Source organism: Lathyrus oleraceus, chromosome 4 (assembly GCF_024323335.1).
Source record: "Lathyrus oleraceus cultivar Zhongwan6 chromosome 4, CAAS_Psat_ZW6_1.0, whole genome shotgun sequence".
Lineage (NCBI taxonomy): Eukaryota > Viridiplantae > Streptophyta > Magnoliopsida > Fabales > Fabaceae > Lathyrus > Lathyrus oleraceus.
This window is the reverse complement of record NC_066582.1, coordinates 187,093,495-187,106,771: the sequence shown is the minus strand read 5'-3', so window position 1 is coordinate 187,106,771 and position 13,277 is coordinate 187,093,495. Positions and strand designations below refer to the sequence as shown.

Genomic DNA, 13,277 nt, shown 5'->3' with positions numbered 1-13,277 from the left:
CCCCATTCTATTTGTCTGTAAACATCACTTTTTACAAAAATTCATATGCACACAAAAAGGGTTCCCTAGGAGTACCTAGGACACTTTGGGTGCTAACACCTTCCCTCTGTGTAACCAACCCCCTTACCTGTGATCTCTGACTTTTATTAGTTTTTATTTGAAAACTTCTTACTTTTTGGGTTTTGTTCATACTTTTTCCCTTTTCCCTTGGAGATAATAAAAGTGCGATGGCGACTCTTGTTAATTGATCTCTAGCTTGTCAATAGCTTGAAGATCATGAATTTCCCGCTACACTGTTATGTTAAATGCTATTTCCTACAACGAGTATGAGAAGATAACCAACAGGGAAACAACTAAAGAAATTTTTGACTCCTTAAAAATGACGCACGAAGACAACAATCAAGTTAAAGAGACTAAGGCTCTAGCCTTAATCCAGAAGTATGAAGCCTTTAGAATGGAAGATGATGAAGTTGTTGAAGTGATGTTCTCAAGGTTCCAAATCTTGGTTGCAGGACTCAAGGTTATGGAAAAAGGATATACTACAGCAGATCATGTCAAGAAGATAATCATAGGTCTTCCCAAGAAGTGGAGACCTATGGTTATTGCTCTGAAGTTCTCCAAGGATCTGAACAACATAAGTCTCGAAGAACTTATGAGTTCTCTTAGAATTCATGAAATAGAGCTAGAAGAAGATGAACCTCAGAAGAAAAGAAAATCGGTTGCTCTAAAGTCTAGATCAGAAAGAAGAAATCTAGAAAGGAACAAAGCCTTTCAAGTTGAAGAGGAAGAAGCTTATGACTCTGAGATTGAAGATTCTGATGATGAAGAAGAATGATCTCTTCTTTCCATAAGAATCAAACAACTCTAGAGAAAAATACAAAACAACTTCAGAAGGCCCAGGCAGAAGGGAGACCGTCCAGATTCAACATCCAGAGGTAGACCCAACAAGGAAGTAACATGTTATGAATGCAAAGATCTTGAACACTACAGAAATGATTGTCCAAAGCTAAAGAAGGATAGATCTAGAAAAGAAAGCTTCAAGAAGAGCTCCTTCAAAGAAAAGAAGAAAGGACTCATGGCAACATGGGATGATTCTGAATCTGAAGCTCCAGAATCTGATTCTGAAGAAGAGCAGGCAAACGTAGCATTCATGGCCACTACCTCTGGAAGTTCATATGAAACAGAGTCTAACTCTGAAGAGGTATTCTCTGACTTTTCTCATTCTGATCTGGAAGCCTGTTTGTCAGAATCTCTGAGCTTGTATCAGAAGATTCTACATAAATTTAAGAATTAGGATAAGGTTCATGAAGAGACCGTTGAAGAGTGTATAAGCTTGAGAAAGAAGTTTATGAACTTAAAGAAAATAATTTTATTCTTGAAAGAGAGAAGGATTTTTCAACTAAGAAATGTTCAAAACTTGAGGAAACTCTTTCTAAAGCTCCACTACTTCTGACACTATCATATACAAATATGATAAAGCCTTTCAGAAATTTCTCAACAACAACCTAGACAGAAGCTAAATGGCTTCTATGATCTATGGTGTAAGTCATAATAGAAAAAGAGGAATTGGTTATGACTCTAATGATGATGATCAGAAACCTACTATAGAAAACAAACCAAAATCTCCTTTTTCTTACTATTATACACCTTCACAGACACTGAAGTCCAGTAACGCTAGAAAACCAAAAGTTTTTAGAAACTCTGGTAGAACTAATCCTAAAGGACCCAAAAGATTATGGGTACCAAAAGATTAAATAATGAATGTTACAAATATCCTATGCAGCGGAGTTAAAACACCAGTCATGGTACCTGGACTCTGGATGCTCGCGGAACATGATGGGAAGAAAGCATATGTTCCAAGACCTAGAACTTAAAGATGATGGTTTCGTAGGTTTTAGAGGAAATCAGAAAGGAAGAATCAGAGGATCTGGAACAGTTGGTAACAAATATCTTCCCTGTACATCTGATGTTCTTTATGTTGAAGGATTAATGCATAATTTTTTATCCATAAGTCAATTAAGCGATAATGGTTATGATATTATTTTTAACCAAAGAGTGTGCAAGGTTGTCAATCAGAAAAATGACGCAGTCCTTTTCACTAGAAAGAGGAGAAACAACATTTATAAAATAAAACTTTCTGATTTGAAAAACCAAAACTTGAAATGCTTGATGTCTGTTAATGAAGAGCAATGGGTGTGGCATAGACACTTGGCTCAAATTAGCTTGAGGAGGACTTCTCATCTAAATAAACTTGAGTTAGTCAGAGGCCTGCCTAAGCTGAAGTTTTCTTTAGATGCTCTTTGTGAAGCATTTCAGAAAGGGAAAATTTTCTAAAACCACTTTCAAAACCAAAATGTTGTTTTTGCCTCCAGACCTCTGGAACTTCTTCACATTAATGTCTTTGGACCTGTTAAGACAACATTAGTCAATGGTAAGAAGTATGGACTTGTCATTAGTGATGACTACAGTCGTTGGACATAGGTGAAATTCTTAAGGCACAAGAATAAGTCACATTCTATGTTCACCAGTTTCTGTTAAAAATAGCAAAATGAATTTGACTCTAAGATTATCAGAGTCAGAAGTGATCATGGTGGCGAATTTGAAAATAAACTTTTTGAAGAACTTTTTGACTCTAATGGAATATCCCATGATTTCTCTTGTTCTAGAACTCTACAACAAAATGGAGTTGTAGAAAGGAATAATAGGACTCTCCAACAAATGGCCAGAACCATGATCAATGAGACTAATGTAGCTAAGCACTTCTAGGCAGAAGCTGTGAATACAACTTGTTACATTCAGAATAAAATCTCTATCAAACCTACTCTGGAGAAGACTCCTTATGAACTCTGCAAGGGAAGAAAACCCAAAATTGCTTATTTTCATCCTTTTGGATGCTCTTGTTTTATTCTGAACACTAAAGACAATCTTAACAAGTTTGACTCTAAGGCACAAAAGTGTATTATGTTGGGATACTCTGAATAATCTAAAGGATATCGAGTATTATAAGACCCCAATTTTGACCCTAAGATCCCTCATGCTATCTCATCATATGCATTTGGCTTTGGGATCACACCTTGACATCCTCCTTACCCCCCATTCATTGGGTTTGCATTGGGAGAGATCACCAAGAACATTTGATTATATCATATTTTGTTTTTCATTATTTACTAACCAAAAAACCAAAAATATGTCTATGTATAGCTTTGTTTCTTTTGTAGGTAGTGTGTGCATCCACCAATGCCTTGTAAAGCTCACAACTAGAGTTTGAGAGCCTCAATGTAAGGAGATCAATCAATAAATGGTTCACATTGGTTCTATACATCATATATGGATCCCCTTGATCTTCATTTATCATTTGGATCAAGAAATCATCAAGAGTTTGAAGCTAAGTTACCTTAGAAACCCTAATTCATCTGGGTATCTTGTGTGACTTCCTCAGCAAGTTTTTTCAACACTTGATCAATTATTTCAAGGTATACTTCATTATAAATCATATTATACATATATGATCCTCCATGAGTCCCAAACATAAAGAGAATTTCAAGTTTGCAAATTTTTTCATGTTGGTTGACCAGAGAAAGTCAATTGGTCAAAACTGGGGTTCCCTAGACCCTATCTCCTACAATTTTTGTCATATGAAAATTATTACAAGAGAAACGTTACTCCTTAGGACATTTACAACAAGTTTCATGATGAACTTAAGAGCTAGTTTTGCTTGGAAAGTCACTTTTTTTGATGAAAGATTATAGGTCATTTTGCCTGTGCCCTAGCTTAGAGGTCAACTTCCTAGGACCATAACTTGCTCAATTTTTATGAGATTAAGGCCATACAAGTTTCATGATCCATGTCAATATGTCCTTTGCAACTTTTATTCTTTGAGAAACTTCAAATTCAACTTGCAAGGGCATGTTCCAAGAGGAAACATTATAGGTCATTTTGGGCCATTACCATTGAACAAGAGATTTTCCTCAACTTCTAAAATGCATAACTCCTTCATGCCAAAACCAAATGAGGTCAAATTTGTGACCAAATTTAAGAGGTTTGAAAGATGTATAACTTTTATGAAGGAATGTTTTACATTTGAATCCCATAGAAAAAGTTATTTAAGATGGAAAAAGTGAACATTTGGCTTGGTACTTAGAAAAAGTTCATTTATGTTTGATTTTCCAAACTTCCAGCTCAAAATTCATCATGATAAAAACTTCAAATGGAAAAATGTTCAACATAAAGGTTGTTCCCCTTGATCTCACCTTTCCAAAACGTCCAAGATCACCTCATTTGGACAAATATTGAATGACTTGCACATGGATTTTATTCAAGGTTCCATTTGGATGAATCTCATTACGGTTTCCCATTTCCAATCGCATGACTTCATGACACACTTTCAGCATTGCTCATGATCTCATTTAGACCTTTTGACATCATTTGATGGGACTATCACACGCCCATGCATCCATGCAAGTGAGGATTTCTATTTTTGGAATTTTGATGGAAGTGTGTGAAAATCAATTACATTGCCTATAAATACAACCCCTTCTGCTCAGAATTGGGAACACCTTACCCAAGCTTTGATCCTGCAACCCTACCCTTCACCATTAGAGGATAAACTTAAAGGTTTTCAATTGAAAATCGAGTTTCAATTTCACTTCTGTTTTGAAGTTGAAACTCCAAGAATCCAAGCCATTCTTTGATCCAATTCAACTCCTACAAGCTTCTGAAGTCAAGCCAAGGCCATTCGAAAGCAAGATCAAGCAAGATCCAACCTCCTCGAAGGTGATTTTTCAGAAACTTCATCTCTTCGATTCTCTCTTAATTCTTGATCATTCTCTTTGATTTTTGGTTGTCTGAAGTCTTACACATGTAGGCAACAAGATTGAGTTGCTTTGAGGTCAAATCGAAGCAACTCAGTTCATGATCCTTAAAATTCAAATCCCTGTATTTTTCTATATACTTGGAATTGGAGAAAATTGAGGCCAGATTCGAGCTCTTGAATGTTTTCTCTTTGAAATAGTGTCCTTGTTTTTCATTTTTCATTAATTTGAAGGTGGACCAGTCCGGTGAGGTCCATCGGAGAAGATGACCAGAGCCCTAGCTCCTATGGTGTGTTGGTGGATCCAGAACCATTTGATCACCATCTCATGTTTTAATCTCATCCTTTCCTTTTAATTACCACGCGTGTTTTGCATTGACTAGAGTCCACCATGGATCGCACGCGCATGGTCATCAGATCTGCCACCTCAATTAATGAGGGAGATCTGATGGCCCTTGTTTTTTTGTATTTTCTGAATTTTCATTTAATTGCTTTATTTTGTTTAATTCATAGAAATTTCATTTTTAATCCAAAATATATGGGAATTTCACCAAAAATATTTAAATATTTTTCTCTTTCATATTCTAAATTAAAATTAATTTTTGGATTAATTTTGATATTTTTCATGAATTAACTGTTTTTGTGCATATTTTTAATTGTTTAAAAATATTTTTTACTCTTTAAAAATAGTGAATTTTTTTGTCTAAGTTCCTTTGACCTTGTTTGACATATGATAAATCCCTTGGCCATTTATTTGGTGTTTTGAAGGGATTTTAGGTTTTGACCAATTTAAAATGTATTTTAATTCACTTTTAATTGAATTTTTAATAAATTAATTGTTTAAAAATATTGTGGAACCATTGGTATGGTCTTGTGATGTTTGAGTTTCTGTTTGGACCTTTGTCAAGGTTGATTTGACTTTTGTTGGATCAAAACCATTGGATTTAGGGTATTGATGAAATGAATATTTCATCTTCCAAAATGAATGGATGTTTTTGATTTGATGAAATTCCTCGCATGACCAATTTATGTTTCTATCTTCCCCTCCTTCTTCGTCTTCATCCCTATTCTTTCCCGTTCCCTTATTTGATCAATGAAATCTCTAATGTCTAAAGGCTAATTGATTCATCAATGACCTTGTGTCATATGAATCAATACAAGTATGATTGAGATACGTCCCTCCCTTTTGATCTTTTCTTTCAGTGTGTGGTATGTTTTAAGAGTTTGGTTCTTCATACCAAATCTCTAACATGCATTAACACAAAATTTTTTATTGCCTGACCTCAGATAGTTGTGACTTCTACATAAGTCTAATTACGATTGCTTAACATAGAGCTAACTTTGACCATCAAGGCATATCATTATAGTAAGTGAGATTGTAAGTCTTCCATTCTTCATGGCATTGTGTCAAGACTTAACCTTTTTTCCTCATGGGAGCCGGTGGCATACTTGTTGAATTATCCAAGTTGGAGCCCTTCTCATGAAAGATGTCTTGGTTTAAGGATTCATACTTGTGAATGAATAGTTGAGTATTCTCCAAAGAATGACTTAATCAATTAAAATCACCACTAACACTTGACTAACTATTAACTTACATTGGATTAATTCTTGTTAATATTTCTTTACTTTCAAATCGTTTACTTTATGCAATTTAAATTTCATTCATTTATCATTCATTGCCATTTACATTTCATATAATTTGTTTATGTCTATGTCATTTACACTTTGCTCATTTGAGCCATATCTTGTGATTGTATATATTATTTGTGTGTTTTAGTTTTGTTTGTGGTCTTAGGACCTTAAAATAATTAATAACAACAAAAACACTTAAAAACATCAGGTGAACTGTTGATCTTGATATGAACTTTTGGACTTAGAATTAGGCAACATTTCCTGTGCAAAAAGGATTTGGCCAATATCAACATACTGAGACTGAGCTATTGTAAACTGAGCATTCATCTGATGCAAGCCTTGAGATTTGTTTGAATTCATCTACTACTCTTTATTTGTGCTCAATTGTTATTTTTATCTTATGTCTGATGCCTTGCTCTGAGTTGATAAAGGAATAATTCATCTGATACATGGGAAGACAAAGAAGACTGCTAGCTATGGGGATTGCTTTATTGGATGTGGCTATCTTTATTTTATGACTTAATCTTCATGATGTATGGATATTGCTAATTGCTAATTGCTTATTGTTTGATTCAAAGTCCAAAGGAAAATGGGTTTCTATATGACATTCTTGTCAGTTGGATTGCATCCCATTGGTCAGACCTTTTCAACTCTTAACTTTTAAATTTGTGCTTAGGATAACCTATTCATCTCCTCCAACTTATTAAATTTAAAAATCTCTCCCCCTTTTCAAAAACTTTATTTGCTTGTGATTTCAAATTTATAAGTTGTTTTAATGATTAGAAACTTTGGCCTTACGCCACTGAATTTTCAAACTCTTTCTTAAATCAAATTTGTAAATAAATTTAATCATATTGACTTAAAATTTCAAAAGACAAAAAGAACTAACAACTCCATTCAAATTTTTGGTCATTTGTGCCTTTTCTTATTAAACTTTTGTTAAAATAAATTCACTAACTCATTTGAAATTTTTACCACGAACTATGAGGTTTTGATCCCTCATTTTTATGTTGGTACGTAGGCACAAGACCGAAGGTCTTGTCAAACAGAAAAATATAATCAATGAATTCTTTTCTGAGCCCCACACTCTATTTTTCTCAAACATATTTTATACCAAACACATATGCACACATAAAAAAAGGGCTCCCTAGGAGTACCTAGGACACTTTGGGTGCTAACACCTTCCCTCTGTGTAACCAACCCCCTTACCTGTAATCTCTGGCATTTTATTAGCTTTGATTTGAAAACTTCTTATCTTTGGGTTTCGTTCTTACTTTTCCCTTTTCCTTTGGAAACAATAAAAGTGCAGTGACGACTCTGGTTTTATTGACGTCAAGTTTATCCATAGCTTGATGGTCATGAATTTATCGCTATAGAAATTAAGTGGTGACTCTGCTGGGGAGTAATCCTTTGTGGGTTTAGCCTACTTTTTTATGTGTATATATTTGTATATTTGATGTTTGTATATTATTTGTGTGATATAATGTGTATGTTGTGCTTGGTGATCTCTGAGTGGTGAGATGAATTCTACCTTAAACTTGAGTGCAATTAAGATAGGAGGATGGTATAGTCATGTTCAACTTCTGTGGAGTAGTCCTTAACAAGTTGTCTTGAGACCCATCTACTCAGTGGAGACCCTTTTGGAGTTACTGATGTCACACAAGTCATTTGTGGATAGGTGAAATTCTAGTTATCAGACTTTAGATGTCACACGGGTTGTTATGACATCCAATTCTACACAGACAAGAATTATGCAGAACTTAACAGTGAATGCAGTAAATAACACAAGTAATTGTTTACCCAGTTCAGTCCAACATGACCTACATCTGGGGGCTACCAAGCCAGGGAGGAAATCCACTATCAGTAGTATTAATTCAAAGCTAAACTCACCCGTTTACAACTCGTCACTTAATCCCTACCCAATGCAATTTCAATCTTACTCTAAGATCAGAGTTCCTACTCACTCCCCCTCAATCACCTCAGTGATTACTACCTTTAATCAATATTAAAGACACTTTTGAAGTCACACTTCAAACAACTCTTGATTGTGCTTAACAGCTTTAATGAAGATACACAGCACTCACGCTTAAAAGCTTTGAGCGACACAACACTTACAACTCAATGAACACCCTATACCAAAACAATCATCGACGTGATAATGGCTTGGCTTACAAGATATGTCTAATACAAGACTCACAAAATTACAGCAGTGAAGTATGCTGGACACACTTAATCTTCACGCCTCAAAAATCCCCGAAACTGAATGAAGGAACGACTTCCTTTTATATTGCAGTACCTGGGCTTTTGCACTTGTATTCTCCTGAATTTAAGGTCACACGAGTTCCCATAAATTCAATATCTAGGTTACTAACAAATAGGCTATTTGTTAGGTTCATTAAATGTAACTTGGTTGTTGATTTCCTGGTTTTTCTCTAAGCTGTTGACTTCCTGAAGAATAGCCTAAGAGAAAGCAAAAACAGAAAACTGAACAACCTACAATATAGCATATGCTGTCAGGAATGAATGTCACGACATTCAGCTTGACATCAAGGATCATATGCTGAGTCTGTTTTTCCAGAAAACAGACTGTACAATTTTGCTGACCTGTACATGACCAAAGTGACCATACTACAGTAGCAGCTTACATTAATAAATGTCAAAGTATCCAATTTGACATTTACACATTTGGCCTTACGTTAGTTCTGTTGTCCTCTTGAAGAACAAACTAAGAAACATACTGAAGTGTAGCAGAACACCACTCTGTCTATTATTCAGTATATACTGTCCATGATGAATGTCATAACATCCAGTTTGACATTTACACAGTAGGCCTTATGCCAGGTCTGGTTTTTCCTTGATAACCAGACTGCAAATGAATACTGAGCTCTAACAGAACTCCAACTGTTCTATTCCTCAGTAGCTGCTGACAGGGATGAATGTCACAGTCTCCAGTTTGACAATCAATAAATCCTGTATTAGCTAATCCTGCAGTAACTACTCAAGTGTGTCATGACATCAGTCAAGACATCAGAGTACAGTTAGATATTCTAACCTACAATGCAGTCACACATACACACCATGTCATGACATCAGTCAAGACATTAGAATCCAGCTAGTGTTTTACCATATAATGCAGCCAATTAAACACCTACAAACTCCCCCTTTGGCAAATTTTTGGCTAAAACACTTTGATCCCCATAACAGAGTTCATAGCAGCGGAATCACACTTCTAGCAGGAAATAAACCTAGCTAATACACTCAGAGTGGCAGCACACTCACATACATGGAAGTTAAATAAAAACTTCACAAAGCAGCACACATCAGCTGCTGCAGGGGGGGAAGGGGGAAGTTAAATAAAAACTTCACACACACAACAGCATACACACAGAAGTTAAGTACAAACTTCATCATACATCAGCTGCAGGAGAGGAAAACTTGAATCTGTCATGAACCTGTTTTAACAAAATAATAAAATTCTGTTGTCCTGGGGTATCACTTGTCACTCCCCCTTTTTGTCAAAAATGTTGCCAAAGCAACACTTTAAATTACAGATCCACAAATAGTAAGCAGAATTACACACAAATGACAGAAAACACAAAAAGGACAAGTATTTATTCCTCAGCCTCATCATCAGCCTCCTCCTCAGAACTAGCCTCCTCCTCACCCTCTGAGCTTTGCCTTGCAGCTCCATCTGTATCCTCTGCAGACATCTCCAATTGAAAGATCAGCTTTTCAAAAGCAAGCTTCCTAGACTCCAGCTCTTTGCAAGTCTCTCTGAGCACAGCAATGACAGCAGCTTTATCTGGTTGGTTGCCAGTTTTGGATGCTTCTTCCGATGTCATGACAATGTCAGGGACATGCTTACCCTAGAACAGTTTGTAGCTGAAGGCCAATGGACTTTCTCTTCTTTTCACAAAGTCATTGTCTGTTAGGATGTGTGGGAATTGACTCAGCACAATAGCACATATGAGAGACGGAAAGGCTATAGGTCCCTTCACACTGAAACTCCCAGCATGTTTCATGGTCTGATCAAAGATGTAGGTGCCATAGTCCACCTTTGCCTTGGTTCCAACAACATAGATGAACTTTCCTAACATCACAGACACAGTTGACTTGTGATTTGTGGGTACCCAGTTGGCTGCTCCAACTTTGTGTAGCATGGCATACTTCACACTGAGTTGGCTGGCCACCAGCTTCCCTTTGAGAGGCCATTTCCGGACTTGCTTTGCTGTGATGACTTCACAGATTCTGTTGTCAGTCACTTCAAGCTCTGGTTGCACTTCATCTGTTCTTCCCAAGTACAAATTGATTACTGAGGGGGAAAAGGTCACACACTTGCCACGCACATAGACCTTTCTAAACTCTTTGGACTTCCCATCAGCACACTCCTCAGACAGATTGACAATGAATTCCTTCACTAGAGTCTCATAGCACTTGGGTAGTTGAGTCACAGTTCTCATCAGTCCTGCCTCTCTGATAAGATCCACAATCTCCTTACACTCCAAGGCGTTCTGAGCCAGTTCCCTCTCCAAGGCCAGCCTCTTGTGGTACACATACTTCCATCTGTTCACACTAGAGGCAAAGTGGAAGGATACATTGTCTATAGGCACCTCTGGAACGCTAGCAGCCAACTTGCTAGAGGTTGGCTTCTTCCTGGACAGGGATGTTGTGACATCACAGGGAGCATCCGAGTCAGACTCCACCACAACAGCCTTGGTCTTCAGTTTCTTGGGCACCTCTTTGCTCCAAGATTTTGCAGGGCCATGACCTTTCCTTTTGCGTGCACTTTCTGTCACTGTTTGCTTGGGAGAAGTTGTCTCATCAACTTCCTTGGATGGAGACCTTTGCATCACTGTCTTTTTCCCTCTCCTAGTCCTGACCCTCTTGGCTATGCTAGGGATAACTGAGGCCAGCAGTTCGTTATTAGAGAACTCTTCCAGGTTGACTGTGTCAGCTCTAGGGTTGGCCTCAACATCTTGAGGGACACTTACCTTCTCACCTCTCACCTTGCTTACATGTTTATCATTCTTAGGACCCTCTTCAGGTAATCCAGACACATTTTCCCTTAACACAACTGCGGTTTCACGACATGCACCATCATCGGGTACGATAGTGTTCAAGGGAACAGAAACCCCAGGAACATTCTGATCCCCAGACAGAATCTTAGTGACCATAGAGGCAATGGCATTGTGCACATACCTCGATCCTTCCTTGGAAGAGTTGTCCAGAACGATAGCTGAGGAGATTCTGGAGACTGTTTCTTTTGGTCTTCTTGCATGAGACGATGTTGCAGCGTTGACACTAACTTCCTCCCGGTTGGGGTTGCTGAACTCCGTGCTGTGAGAATCGGACACGGTAGTATAGGAGGTGGTATCGGATTGGTGAGCCATGCTGAATATCTCAGAGGGAAGATGAACCGTTTCTTTGGAAGAGGGTTTGCACGAATGGGGTTTGAAGCGACGGAATGTGAAACGCTTTATGCAAGAGTAAGGTCTATTAGATTTTAACCACTCAGAGCTCACTATTTGTTGTTTAACAATTTGACTTACTAAACAGTAGCTAACTAACTTCATTAGTTGCTATAAATATTCAGACGCACGCATTCCCTCTTTGCCCTTACTATTGTCACACTTAGTAGCGTACAATGTCATGACATTCCGGGTGACATTGTACTCTGCCTGCATCAGGTTCCTCCATACTAGGGATGACCACCTGCTACCACAAGCTAGGTATTGAGTTTCTGCAGACGACAATAATACACACCTCTGTCTATCCCTTGCTGTCATATCATTTGTATGATGACCAATAGGTGCCAATGGCTCATTACTTTCAATCAGACATTTTCCACAGTCTGTCCTTTTATCTAAAGACAGATATGAGACTCTTCTCATAGCTCCCTTTGAAATGCTCTTCTTCATTCCTTTTACCTGAAGGAGATCAAGTCTTCCATGTCCCAGCTTCCCTTCCTGATCTTCCTTGGCTAAAGGACACTTGGGAAAGTTGGGAGAGTCTTTAGATTTCCATAGATAGCAATTATCTTTGGATCTGTCTCCTCTCATTACTTCTTGATTGCACCCATTCAGCACCACACATCCTCCCTTGGTAAATTCCACCTTGCATCCTTGGTCACATAGCTGGCTTATGCTTATGAGGTTCACAGTTAGTCCTTTTACTAACAATACACCACTCAATTTTGGAGCTTCAGGACAATCCAGCTTACCAACACCCTTGACTTCTCTTTTAGTTCCATCACCAAATGTTACAAACTTGGTGGTAGGAGGATGTAGATTCACCACTAGGTTGCTCATCCCAGTCATATGCCTTGAGCAGCCACTATCAAGGTACCAGTCTTGTCTGATATGTGCCCTTGAAGATGTGTGAGCAAGGTTAGCAACACACTATTGATTCTCAGGAGAGAAGTGAAGCTTAGATGCCTGCTGCTTAGGATTGACCTGAGGTGTCTGCTTAGCCGCCCATGTTTGTTTCTTAATGGGGACATTATGCGTAGACACCTTCTTCTTAGGCCTACCTTGTGGGGTCTGGTTTGGGTAACCATGCAGCCTATAGCAGAAGGGTTTTATGTGACCGAATCTACCACAGTAATGACATCTCCATCTCTTGAATTTCTTCTTCTGATGATTGCTCATTCTGGTTCCTCGATGTTGAGACATTTGATGTGACTTCCCTTTGGATTTCTGAACTTTAGCCTTTGGGCGTTTGCGTTCAGCTGATGATCTTTTCCCAAGGCCTAAACCAGAAGTGGTTCCAGACTTCTGTCCTATCTTCAGGATCTCTTCCAAGGTGTCAGATCCCTTATTCAACATTTTGATGGATT

At 37.8% G+C, this 13,277-nt stretch overlaps 1 protein-coding gene across 1 annotated transcript; it reads right to left on the bottom strand.

The window, feature by feature from the left end:
• Window positions 1–10,053: 10,053 nt before the first annotated feature.
• On the bottom strand, window positions 10,054–11,832 carry LOC127136609 (uncharacterized). The gene is made up of 2 exons (XM_051063147.1): window positions 11,000–11,832; window positions 10,054–10,216 (listed from the first exon to the last, which is right to left on the bottom strand). Exons 1-2 carry the CDS (start codon window positions 11,830–11,832, stop codon window positions 10,054–10,056), a joined length of 996 nt encoding a protein of 331 aa, XP_050919104.1.
• Between the last annotated feature and the right edge of the window lie 1,445 nt (window positions 11,833–13,277).

What these genes read in the sequence shown, in the direction of transcription:
- LOC127136609 (XM_051063147.1), bottom strand. Translation starts at nt 11,832, where the DNA reads ATGGCTCACCAATCCGATACCACCTCCTATACTACCGTGTCCGATTCT. An exon ending in TCTAGTGTGAACAGATGGAA is followed by an intron (nt 10,217 to 10,999) that starts GTATGTGTACCA and finishes TGCTGTGCTCAG; the next exon opens with AGAGACTTGCAAAGAGCTGG.